General features: G+C 56.5%; 1 protein-coding gene across 9 annotated transcripts in view; it reads left to right on the top strand.

Moving 5' to 3' along the window:
- The window catches only part of PFKFB3 (6-phosphofructo-2-kinase/fructose-2,6-biphosphatase 3), an 84,661-nt gene extending 74,065 nt beyond the window's left edge, over positions 1-10,596 (top strand). For 3 of the 9 annotated variants that reach the window (XM_036841494.1, XM_036841496.1, XM_036841493.1), the window contains 7 exons: positions 35-164; positions 768-830; positions 945-1,009; positions 2,784-2,957; positions 4,414-4,436; positions 6,521-6,573; positions 8,025-10,596. In XM_036841494.1, the coding sequence (XP_036697389.1) occupies positions 35-164; positions 768-830; positions 945-1,009; positions 2,784-2,957; positions 4,414-4,436; positions 6,521-6,563 (498 nt within the window). In that variant the 3' untranslated portion in view covers positions 6,564-6,573; positions 8,025-10,596. Of the gene's footprint in view, positions 1-34; positions 165-767; positions 831-944; positions 1,010-2,783; positions 2,958-4,413; positions 4,437-6,520; positions 6,574-7,969 lie in introns of all 9 variants that reach the window. The other 6 variants (XM_036841491.1, XM_036841490.1, XM_036841489.1 and 3 more) reach the window with 6 other exon arrangements.
- The last annotated feature ends 2,006 nt before the right edge of the window (positions 10,597-12,602 follow it).

The following is a 12,602-nucleotide window of genomic DNA, read 5'->3' as shown; positions in this document are numbered from 1 at the left end:
CTCCAATTCGGTGCCCCGTTCCTCTGCCTTGCAGTCCTACCAAGACCTGGTCCAGCGCCTGGAGCCGGTGATCATGGAGCTGGAGCGGCAGGAGAATGTGCTGGTCATCTGCCACCAGGCCGTCCTGCGCTGCCTCCTGGCCTACTTCCTGGACAAGAGCGCAGGTGCCTGGTCCTCCGATGCACCCTCTCCCGGGAGGTCAGGGGGGTGGGGAGCCAGTCACAGCCCCCCCACAGGAGAGAGGGAAAGGAAACTGGCCTTAGAGCTGGGGTAGCCTGCTGCCAGGGGTGAGGAAAGGCTGCGTTCCCTCCCCACCCCCGCCTAGCGCGTCCTTGCAGCCCCTGGAAGACACTCGAGCGGTTTGATGCTGGGTGGGCTTAATGGCTTCGAGAACCAGCCTCCCGGAAGCCCTGTGTCCCCACGTCTCAGGGGCTGTGGGTCGGGTGGGGAAGAGGCAGCCCACCTCTAAGGAGTTAACAGCCCAGAAAACTCTGATGTTACTCTTAACACTTAAATGTGGATCCTGACACCTAAATTGTTTGGGAAATTGACTCTTTAACTCCAGCTCATTGTGTGAGGGTTTGGGTTTGCTTCTAGGGCCGCCTGCCTCGAGCAGCAGGCCGGCCGGCCGGGTTGCAGGGCAGGGGGACACCCTGCCCAGCGAGGCCTCTGCAGGTGGTCCCCACATGGCAGAAGCTGTCACTGGGGCCTGGGAATGTCCCCCCTCAAGTCTCCAGTCTCACCGTGGGCCCTTCTCTCCTTCTCAGAGGAGATGCCCTACCTGAAATGCCCCCTTCATGCCGTCTTGAAGCTGACGCCTGTCGCTTACGGTGAGCGTGGTGACGCGGCCCCTCCGAGACCGGTCTCCCCGGTGGGGTGGCGGTGAGGCTGTGAGCGCGGGGCCCCTCTAACCGGCAGCCGACCTCTTCCCTGCCCTCGCCCAGGCTGCCGAGTAGAATCCATCTACCTGAACGTGGAGTCCGTGAGCACGCATCGGGAGAGGTCAGAGGTGAGTGCGAGCTCGCTGCGCCCCCCCCCCCCCCCGCACACCCCTGCCCTGTCCTCCTTCTGGGAAGGATACTGCCAAGCGGCGGCACCAGTGGGGGCCAGCACTTGGGACGCCACCCCCCCCAACCCCGGCGGCTTGCTTGTAAAGGCTGCCTGTGTCTGTCGGTGGATTCTGTCTCGTTTGGAACAGTGGCCCTCGTGATGGCCCTCCCTTTCCTCGGCATCCGCGTGCTCCTCCCTGCCCGTCTGGTGGCTTCTCGGCATCGTCTTCCTTTCCTTTCTTGCCATGCTTCTTCCCCCACCATTTGACCCGAGCAGTGAGTGTTGAGGAGGAAGACATTCTTGCTCTTTTAAACGTAACCGTAGCCCGGTTACTGTCACCTTGTCCTCCGGGGCAGCTAAACGGTTGCAGGTTCCAGAGTCACGGGACCCACAGATCAGCTCAGTCACGTGCATGCACTCAGGTCCCGAATTCCCACGAAGATGATAAGAGTGAAGAAGGGGTGGGACTGGGAAACACAGCTGTGATTTGGGAGTTAGCCATGGGAGCAATGGTGGGTGGAATGATTTTCCAGGAGACCCCAGTGCCTGGCCGCACCTGACCCCCCCCTCTAGGGTGGGGTCTGAAATTCGGTGGTCAGCCTGGCTGGGCCTCCCAAGGGCAGCGCAGGGTTCTGCCCAGGCGTACGTTGTGAAAGAAAGTTTGAATTTACTCTATACCGACTGTCAAACTCCAGCGCTCTGCCAGCATCGGTCCGACCCTTTCTTTTACACCGAGTGTGATGTTCTTGTCCCTGTTCCCAAGGAGCTTGGCCAGAAGATTTTGGCATTAAAATCCCAGCTCCCATGGCAGTTGCCTGGCTGGTTGAGCGAGGCGAAGGCGGACGGCTCCCCTTGGCTGTGACGGCGCCTCCTGAGCCGGGGTGGCGGGATGCGCGTTTGCCCTCCTTCCGGGTGTAGCAGCCTCCCCGCCGGGCTGCCAGCAGCCGGGTTCTTGGGGTTGGGCCCGAACTGGGCTCTGGTGGCCCCTGAACGCTTCACTGTTCAGAGCAGGGCAGGGGCTTGATGGAGACAGACCCCAGCTCAGGCTCCGGGGCCACGAGCTACAGAGTGACAGGCCCTGGGGGACTCCAGAGGTCCCCACTCCACCGGAGTTGTCACTTGGTCGGAAGGCTAGTGTGTGGCCCTTGCTGGCGGTTTCCTGCGTCTTTGGTCTCCTGGCTGGCGGAGGCTTGCGTTTCCTGTCCTAAGCTGGGTGTTCTCACTGGGAGCAGGAGCTGTGAAGATCCTGGCTTGAGGTCAGTGGGAGGGGGTCCAGCACCACACCTGCTCCCCCCCGCCCCTCCTGCCGCCCCCAGCGGTCGCCCGAGCCTCACGCCCAGGACCCCTGCCTCTGTGTTTTTGGAGGCTGGCAGCAAGGTCCTTCTGATCTCTTCCCTGCTGTAACTGCATCACTGTCTGTGCAGAACCGTCCTGCTCTTCCTCCCTCGCCTGCTTTGCGAACATCGTGTCTGTCTGAGTGGGTGTCTTGGAATGATCGGGCAGGGGGTTCGGAAGGAGAGATCATCCCTTGTTCTTGCCGAGCGCTAGACACGGGACGAGCCAGCAGCCCCTCGGTCCAGGGCCGTTCACCGTGGTCGGGCTTGTGGTCTCGGTGAAATCCAGAAGCAGAGAAACGTGTTTGGTTTGGTTTTGGATTTTTTTTTTTTTTTGGCTTATTTACTTCCCCTTCCTCGTAACTGTCGCCTTCTCTCTTTTGTCTTTGTCTCGCTTAGGATGCAAAGAAGGGACCTAACCCGCTCATGAGACGCAATAGTGTCACCCCACTAGCCAGCCCCGAGCCCACCAAAAAGCCTCGCATCAACAGCTTTGAGGAGCATGTGGCCTCTACCTCCGCTGCCCTGCCCACCTGCCTGCCCCCGGAGGTGCCCACGCAGCTGCCCGGACAAGTGCGTTGACCCCCTTCTCCTTCCTGAGTCGAGTCTCGTGCAGGGTGGGGAGAGCGTGCCCGGCGGGGCGGCGGCGGCCTCAGACCCAGGCCCGCTTGGGGGTGTGCGGGGAGAGGACACGGACGCCGCTCTGAGTGTGGGACCCCCGGATCCGTCCTTGAGACCTTGGCTGTGCGTGCACACGCCCGTTCTGGGGGAGGTGGTCTTCCCCGGGCAGAACCAGGCAGAGCAAAGAAATGGCCGAGTGTCTGCGATCCATTCACATTGGTGGATAGTTTCTTCTAAAAGTTGAAGGCAACCCCCAGTTCAGGAGTCTCCATCCAGCTCTGGGCTGTTGGCTTCTGTGTGTCCCGGGGACGTCTTTTCTGTCCCCACGCTGAGCATTCTTCCTGACTTGCTCCCTTGCCATCGTTCCCCGTTAGAGAAAAGCTGTTGTCAGATGGGGCCCTGGGAGCGTGTACGGAGCCAGCATGGCCGGGCTGGAACCCGGGCCGGAGGACCTGGAATTAGCCACTTTTTCCTATAACGCAGTAAAAAACCCCGAAGCAGAAAACCAATTAGATTTCAGTCTTAGGTTATTTCACTCGCTGTGATGGTGAAAGGCTAAAAGATACTGGCTACTGGGCATTAAGATTTTTTTTCAGAAAACCACTCTTTTCCTCAACAACACCCGAGAATCCTGGCCAGGATGTGAGACGTAGAAATCCCTGGGCACAAATTCGGGTCCCACCCAGTGGTCTCTCCCACCTCCAACCTGCCACACCTGGCCTCTGACACAGAAATCACAGGCTCAGGTTTGAATTGGATTTGTTAATGAGCTGGGTGCTGAAGGCCCACAAACTCTTCCTGCGTTTCCCCCCAAACTCATTTAAACCGTGTGTTGTCTGAAAATGTGTTGTGGTGGCGGGGGGGTGTTGTGCAGCCCCAGCAGGCCGTCGTACCTCTTCAGGCCTCAGTTTTCGCATCTGTGGCATGGGGGAGCAGCAGCTACTGCCAAGGGCTGATCAATGGGGTGATCGTGCTGAGAGTCTGACATGGTGGTGTCTGCTCCTGGCGCCGGCTCTGGGGTTTTATTGTCAGGTTCCGTCACCTCCCCAGCCTTCAGTCTCCCTGTTTTTTAAAATGAGGGAGGTAGACTGGCTGGGAGATGTCTAATTAGTGCTCCTTTCAGGTCTAACGTCAGAGGTGCTTTTTATGAAAACTGAGAACTGAAGTGGTGTGTCAGTGATATCCTGCGTTGGTGTAAACGGTGGGGTCATAGTTGGAAGGTTAGAGGCCGCAGTCACAGACGCCGTGGGGACCGGCCGGGCGGGGGTTGGGCGGTGTGCAGGGCCACTGGCTGGCCAGGCCAGGAGGGTCCAGGGCTCTGACCCCGTGGAGGCTGCCTGGTCCCCGATGACCTTGGCCCTCACCCTGTCCCTCAACTGACTCTCTCTCCCACCTTTTCTCTCTGCAGCCTTTGCTAGGGAAAGCCTGTTTGTAAGTATTTTTCTCTGAATACTTTTGCTTTTTGCATCTCTTTCTCCTTGCTTGCCAGTTTGGCCTCCTACCTGTTAAAGTGTTGAGGGTAATGCCAGTTTCTGTGAAATCTGAAGGAGGAAGATGGGACGGGAGGAAGAATAAGGGATTCATGGATTTTCAGAAAAGGATACAGGAAGTCGGAGAGGTTTTGGTGCATCTTCCTGCTGCCGCAGCCCCCGCGGGGCCGGGGCGACTTGGTATTTGCAGTGCTTGGTGGCTGGATGTCTGTCTACTTTTTCCCTCTTAGAGTCAGATTTTGGCGGGAGCTGGGTTTGTGCCTACTGATGTTGTCTTTTAAGTTCTGGGCCTCTCCTGGGAGAGCCCTGTCATTTTGAAAGGAAAGTTTACCCAGAGCCTAACCTGCAAAACGAAGAGTGGAGGACCCAAGCCTCTCCCTCCTGTCCTGGCAAGGACCCCCACCTTCAGGGGCTCTGGGACCCCCCAGGCTCTGGAGAGGTCTGTTTGGGAGCCATCATTCTGCATCGGGTTGTCCTGTATCACAACCTGCTCGACATTTACGGTCACGTTCAGGATGGGGTGCAGCTTTTTCTCTGCAGAGAGTTCAGTGTTAGCAGCTGCTGGATAATTCAGCGCTTCCTCTGCTCCGGCGGCCCCCAGCCCCAGAAGGAACTGAGGCCTTTATGTTGAAGAGTTTTAATAAGAGACACCCTGAAATATCATCCCCAATGCCACGAGTCACACCCACCCCGCGTCCCTTTCACTGGTTAGGCTACCTGGACTAATTCATGCAGAAACGTGGCTTATTCTTGGAAAATAGGCGCTGTTGGGCATCATGTTTGGACTAGGTGGTACCACCTGTTGAGAAATACATTTCATCACTTTACGGCTTGTACACATCCCGAGTCTTTGGTCCTTAAAATAACCCCAGGAGGTCGCAAGGCAGTGCCTGTCCCTGTAGCCCAGATGAGGGTGAGTCTCTCACCCACAGTCACCCAGCTGGTTCGTAGCAGAACCAGCCCTTGAGTGGGTCTCCCAGTCCCAAAGGCTGGCTGTTTTCTCTCTGCCGGTTTCCAGAACAGCCAGGGTCCTGTTCACCTGCCTATCCGGGGCACCTGACGTTTGCAGCCTGTGGGGCACGGCCCCGAGCTGTTCAGTTTCCTTTCTCGTTCTTGCAGCCTCTCCCCTGCAGCTGCTTCCCGTGGCTGAGACGTGTTTATTTAATGGTGGGCCTGCCCGTTAAGTTCAGTCTTTAAGGGTAACAGTCCCACGTCCGTTACCCCCTTGACGCCAGGCGTTGCACCCAGGATGCCCTGGGATCAAGAGTTCTCCTTGTGTGAAAACTAGCCTTTGGGTTTGGAACCTTACGGTTTTGCATCTGTGTGTATCCTGTTCCTTCTGACCCATGGCCTGATCAGGAGAGAAATCTTCTTGCTGGGAGGGGGCCATTCAGGCACTCCCCCAACCCTCTGAGGTTGAACTTGTCCATCTCTAAGGCTAATAATGCCTGTAGCCAGAATCCCTTCAGTTCAGCAAAAATGTGTTCTCTGGACCCATCACACCTGCATCCACTCAGGTGTCCCAGCCTCCAGGTGTTTTGATGATGAGAATATGGATGTAGCACTTAGCAAGGTACCTGACATGTGGTCAGTGCCTGGCGCACAGTAGCTGTTCCCGTGGGAGATGTGATGCCCTGTGCTTTGGTGGTTACATCCAGGGCTCTGTGGTCTGTGTTCCCTCCTGCACAGGCCAGGGGGATTTCTCCTCGTGGGCAGCAGGAGCGCCTAGAGACTGGGGAGTGGGGTGCCCCTGGGGTCTTAGGGTTGTGGCCCGAGGATGGCGGTGATGCTGGTGCTCTGGTAAAACAGGCACGACAGCCAGGTGGGACTCAGCGCCCGCCCTGCAGTCCACTCTCCAGGGGCTGCACTAGGGCTCGGGGCCAACGGACCATCTGGCCCTCACGATGCATCCTTGACTTTTAAATTTCAAATGCACGCTAAGAAGAGAATCCTACTAAAGATGTTTTGTTTTGTTTTTCTTTCCCAACATGTTTCTTCCTTCCCCCCCCCCACTATGCTTGAAAGACGAACTGTCTGTCATATTTTCTCAAAGTTTTCTCCTTACTAACCTTGGAAAGGTAAATGGCTCCGTGCATGCCCTCCTGTCCCCTCCACGTCTCTCTGGGTCATGGCATCTCAGGCCTTGGGGCGTCTCAGTCTGCGTGCAGACTGGCCATTGTGAAGTCTGTGACTCATACACCCTGTGCCCCATACACCCTGTGCCCCAGAACTTGTGTGTTTTTTAAGAGCAGCCCCATTGTCTTGAGATCCCCCATGTGTCCAGAGCCAGGGGCACCATGAGTGAATGATGTGGCCTGTGCCTGTGGTCCCCAGTGTCATCATTGCATTGCCATCATTCGTGGGTGCTCCAACCTTGGGCATGAGATGTCCCAGGGTGGGTGGGAGCCAGCACCTCCATCTCTGACCCCACGGGTTGACTGGGTCCTCTCTGGCTGTGAGGCTGGGGGCCTCCCCAGGAGACACCCCGCTCACAGGGGGCTGTCTGATGCACTCGTTGTCGGAGGGTCGGTCACCTGGGCTCCTGAGTCCGGCCGAGAGCAGGCTCAGATCAGGCACTGGCTTCCGTGCTGCCAGCCCTGCGATGGTCCTCTGTAGAGATTCTCCACCTCAGCCCCCCGGTTCACGCGGGAGGGGAGTGGGCCTTGGTGATGCTTACGTTTCTGTCTGCCTGGGTTCCACTCTTCCTGCTGCCCCTTTGAGACAGTCTTGGTGGAGACACTCAGGATGCAAGAGGACACTTTTAAAGATTCTGCTTCCCTTTCCTGCAGGGTAGGTTAGGGAGGGTAGGTCAAGAGACTGCTGCTGCGTGGTGGCAGCCATCATCTGTTCCCAGCTGATTGAAAAATATTTTTTAAGGGGGTTTTGGTACTGCCCAGCATCTTTGGGTTGGGGCTTCTGGGTAGGATTGCTTTTATTAGAACAGGGTGAGAGCTTTACTGACACATGCCTTCTCTGCCCGGCTCCCTTGCTTGAGTTCCGGCGTCCGAGCTGTGTTCCTGGAATCCAGGTCCCTAGGGCTGTGGTATACCCTGCTGGGAGGAGAGTCCTGATGCTTCTCCAGATTTAACCACCCCCCCCCTTCCTCTGCCTGACAGCGAAGCCAGCAACAGTTTCCCCGGGTTGGGGCAAGGGTAGCCTTGGGCTCTAAAGGGCCGTGAGCCGGGTGTGGGGGGGGCCCTAGGTGCTGGCACCCAGTGCTCCCCAGAACAGCTCTGACCCACAGGAGCTGCCTGCCCTCCCCTCCCTGCCTCCCTGCCTCCCTGCCTCCCTGCCTCCCTGCCTCCTACAGGCAGATGTCCGGGCCCCTCCCGGCCCTTCTCCCGTGGGACCCCCGGGGCTTAGCCTCCACCACGTTCCTGGGCCGCTGTTTGGTGATGATGCTCTTCAGGGCCGTGTTCTTTGCTGGGGAGAGGGGGGCACGTCTCAATTGCATGGCTTTCGTCTTTGCTTTAGAACCCTAGTCAACAGGAACGGTAACCGGCTTCCCCGTCTTTTCTCCCGAAAGCAGCACATGAAAGGCTCCCCGAGCGGCGCGGAGGCCTCCAGGACGCACTGACGCAGCCCCGCCGGCGCCCCGCCCTTTCGCTCCCGCAGCTTTGCTCCTGCCCTTCTGTCTGCCCAAGGCCAGCGATCCCGAGGACATCTCCCGGAGGGCGGCGTGGAGGAGGGGCTGCTGCTCCAGGAGGACCGGGCCACCGCCTGCCTGTGCTCCCCTGGCCTTCGGGCCCCGCGCCCCGCGGACCCCTTGAGGCCCGGGAAGGACGATGTGCAGTGGAGGCGGGACGGCGGCGCCTCCCCGTGGGCTTGTTCATCTCGTTTCTGGACCTTCCCTGCTGGGGAGATGACACTGCCCCGAGTCCTAACCTTAAAGGGGGCCTGGATCTCAGCTGCTGCAGGTTAAGGGACACTGAAGACTTTCAGAAGGCTCTTGGTGCCTCTCGGCCTGGACGTTGCCTCCTGCAGGGAGCCCCCGGCCCGTGCGAGGTTGGGGTCGGCCGGGAGAGCCCGGAGCTGGACCTGCTCGTCAGCCAGGCAGCGACCCTCCGCGTGTCGCTCACCCTCCCAGGTATGTGTCCTGCCTCTGAAGATGGTGTGGGACCGTCTAGCTGCGGAGGCAGGAGGAAATACGTTGCTGAAAGAGCACCGGGGCCTCGCCTCCCAGGGAAGGCTCCCGCCTGGATTCGAGGCACCTGGGACACGGCTCTCCCGGGGCTGCTGGCTCGTGCACTTTTTTTATGGCAGAGAGTGTGACCTGAAAGTCACACCTTCAGGAACTTAGATGTTTGCATTTTGCGCCCTTGGGGTTGGAGCTCTGAAAGGATGTGGGAGTTGGGCAGCCTGTGGGGAGGGGAGGGACCCCTCACCCCGTAAAACGGCCGCGGAACGAGGGTCTGGCCTCCTCCTCTGGGACCTTCATCACCTCCTGTGTTTCCCTGGTGGGGACAGTGACCCAAGCCAGGCCTCGCTCACGGCCACTTCCTCCAAGAGCCTGGCTATCCGCTGTCTCCTGGCAGGATTCAGCTCGGTTCCCTATGCTTGTGTCGAGCGTCTGCTGTGTGCCCGGCGTGGAGCTGGGTGCCTTGGGCGATTCTGGAGTCCTCGTTTGCCTTCATGGCACCTGTGGCATTTTGGGGGCGTGGTTCAAGGCAGGGCTTGGGGACACGTGGTTCTGAACACCTGTAGTTTCTGCCTGCGGGTTTTCCTCTGAGGCCTCCGGGGACTGGGGTGGGGTGGGGGGTGTCGAGGCCCAGGAGGATGGATTTGGACTCAGCAGTAGAGTTTGTCCAAATGACCCTTTTCAGGATCTCTGAAAGCCAGTGCCAAAGGTCACCTTCCCTTCCTGCCTTCTGCTTTGGGGTCCCACATCCTTACCCCTCTTAGCTTGTGCAGTAGTCACTGGGGGTAGGGGCAGGGGCGTCTAGAGAGCTGGAGCTGGGAGTGGGGAGAGGAGTTGTTTTGGGGTTTCTGTTTGAGAGGAGCTTCTAGAAAAATGCACGTTCCTCTGGTTAGGAGAAATGGGAACACGATTCAGACACCCTACAACCAGGTTTGTGGGTTTCACACAAAACCATTCAAATCCTCCCTTCCCTTAACTGGCCATCTTCCCAAGACGACGTCTTTCTGTGCATTGCCATGCAAGACTGGTTACTTTCTCGCTTTCCCGCTGTCTTGTCAGACGTGTGTGTGAGTGTGTGTGTGTGTGTGTGTGTGTGTGTGTAGGTTTGTGTTTTTAGACAGAGGGGCCTGCAGCTCTGCTCTTGAGAATGGCTCTCTTATGTCCACCTTTTGGCTCCTTCTCTGGTTGTTGGAGCTGACCCTGAATTTTGACTCTCATGGCTCATCTGAGTGGAGGCTTCATGAAGGTGTGTCCCCCCTTGCCTCTGACTGCCCGAAATCAGTGCATCCACAAAGGATGCACTTGGCCTAACCCGGGACCTTGGTTTTCAGGAGCCTCAGTGGGGAGAGAGAACATCAATACGGGCGGGGAGGGGAGATGGGGAGAGAGAGCGGAGGCTGGGAGACTGGAGACCAGGGACCTGACATCTGAGAAGGGAAGCGGTGGACAAGGGTGTGTCTGAGCTACGGTCTCAGGGCTTCTGCAACGCCGACCATTGACTCTCACTCCCTCACCCCCCTAAAAACATCTGGGACCAATATTTTTAACTTTGCGTGTTTGTTTTGGGGGTGGGCTCACCCCTCTCCTTCTTCTGTCCTGAGACCGTGGGCGAAGCTCTTCGTTTGGGGGCGGGGGGAAGAAAGACTGTTTGAACCACGCCAATGACGTTTTCGTTTCTAATACTTGAAATTTATTTTTTTATTATTTTGATAGCAGATGTGCTATTTATTTATTTAATATGTATAAGGGATCCTGAAGATGGAAAGCTGTATAGATTGGGTCTTGTTAGTTGGTTGGCTTGGGGGCCTTTTACGTGTGATTTCTGACTTCTCTGTGTTCTGTATACATTTGTCTGAATTAATTACCTGGGATGAAGCTGTGCCAGCTTTCAAACAGGGGATGCCTGTCGGAAATTTGTATATTTTGCAGTTGCCAGAACAATAAAATACCTGGTTGAAATACACGGATGAAGTGCGTCTCTGGTCCTTTTTGGGGGGCGGGGAGGAAGAGTCTTTAATCACACTTGGGCTCAGTACACCAAGTTTCTACCACTCAGCCCCATCACCTTCCTTCAAACAGGACTTGCAGGGAATTCCCTAGCGGTCCATTGGTTAGGGCTCTGCGCTTCTACTGCAAGGGCCCTGGGTTCGAGCCCTGGTTGGGGAACTAAGATCCCCCAGGCCGCGCGGCATGGCCAAGGAAAAAAAACAAAACGGGACATGCAGATTCTGATTGCCTAATGTCTGCATTTGCAAAACAATGTTGTGTCACCTTTGAAAAAAAATGAATAGCCTTTATTTTTAGAGCAGTGTTAGGTTTACAGAGAAGAGCTGGTAGTACAGAGAGTTCTTGGATACCCCCAGGTCCAGGCATATGTCTCCCCTGTTATTAGCATCTTGCATTTGTGGTGCATTTGTTACAACCGATGAGCCAATATTGATGCGTTATTATTACCTAGAATCTATGGTTTCCACTAGGGCTCACTCTGTTGTGTGGTCCTGTGCGTTTTGACAAACACATACTGATGAGTATCTACCATCACGGTATTCAGAATGCCATCCATCCCTTCTCCCAGCCCCTTCAGTCAGCAGCTGTTCTTTTTTATTGATTTATTTATTGATTTATTTGGCTGTGTCTGGTCTTAGTTGCAGCGCGTGGGCTTCTCTCTAGTTGTGGCGTGCCAGCTCCAGAGCGCGAGGGCTCAGTAGTTGCGGCATGTGGGCTCTCTAGGTGTGGTACGCAGGCTCTACAGCGCGCAGGCTTAGTCGCCCTCCAGCATGTGGGATCTTAGTTCCCCGACCAGGGATCGAACCCACATCCCCTGGATTGGAAGGCGGATTCTTAACCACTGGACCACCAGGGAAGTCCCAGTCAGCAGCTGTTCTTATACAAGCCCTGCAGATGGTGTTGGGGCCCTGGGTAGAATCACAGGAAGGCATTTCGTCTTAGGTTCTTGGTCCCTTTCACTTCCCTGCCCTTCCTCCCACCCCCTTGTAACCCCTTTCAGGGTTCCAATGGGAAGAGACTCAATCCAACTTCCAGGACCACTTTGCCACAACTCGAGCCTGTTATTTTGCTTCAGCATCTTCATCTCTGCGATGAGGGGACTTCCTCAGGCGGGTGCGGGGCTGGATGAGGACATGCGTGTGGTTATAAGGCAGCACTGAGCACCCCCATAGGGTATGGCCTTTGTGACCCGCAGGGCTCTCACTGCGTCTGATTTTTTTTTTTTTTGTCCACAGCCCCACTGCTACGCTGCAGAAATAGCCCTCACTCCCAAATTAGTCTTTCTGCATCCCATACGCTTTCCAGCCCTACCTTGTGAAGAGAGCAGGACTCAGCAGTTTGGCACCTCCACTGTGAAATGACTTCGGAGGTTGTCACCTGTCACCGGCGTGATGGGGCAGAGCGCTCATTATGCATTGGGTGCAGGGCTTAGAGAGGCAGCTTTCACAGACACCGGTCCTTGTTCCCAAATCAGGGCCAGTCTCCCAGGTTACCTTCTAAGGAAATTGGAAGGCTGCCCTAACAGGATATGTACATAGTTTAAAGTCCCAGGCCTGTTGGGAGATGGGAATCCATGACAGTTCTGTGGCCTTTTGGGCAAGCTGAGAGTCATCTGTGCGACGGTGACCGTTATTGAAAAAATACTGAAGAATGAGTCACCAGGTGGACGCATGGTGGGTGAAGGGATGCAGAGAGCTGCAGGAAGGTGAATGCTGGAAGGACACTCATTATGGAGGGTCTAGAGCCAGACTGTGGCTCTTTGTACCAGGAAAACCAAGTGAGGAATTCCCCAGCGGCAGATAAAGTCATTCTGTCAAACAGGAACAGCTGCAATGCTGGAAGACTTAATGGTCTTAAGGAGATCCTTACGCGCCCTGAGGGGTGAGGCTTTTCCTGTCTGCTGTTTTGCAGATGGAGAATCCGACACTCGCCAAAGGTAAAGAACTTCCCCAAGGCTGCTTA

The sequence above is a fragment of the Balaenoptera musculus genome, chromosome 2 (assembly GCF_009873245.2).
Source record: "Balaenoptera musculus isolate JJ_BM4_2016_0621 chromosome 2, mBalMus1.pri.v3, whole genome shotgun sequence".
In the NCBI taxonomy this organism is placed as follows: Eukaryota; Metazoa; Chordata; class Mammalia; order Artiodactyla; family Balaenopteridae; genus Balaenoptera; species Balaenoptera musculus.
This window is presented reverse-complemented; position numbering and strand designations above follow the sequence as displayed.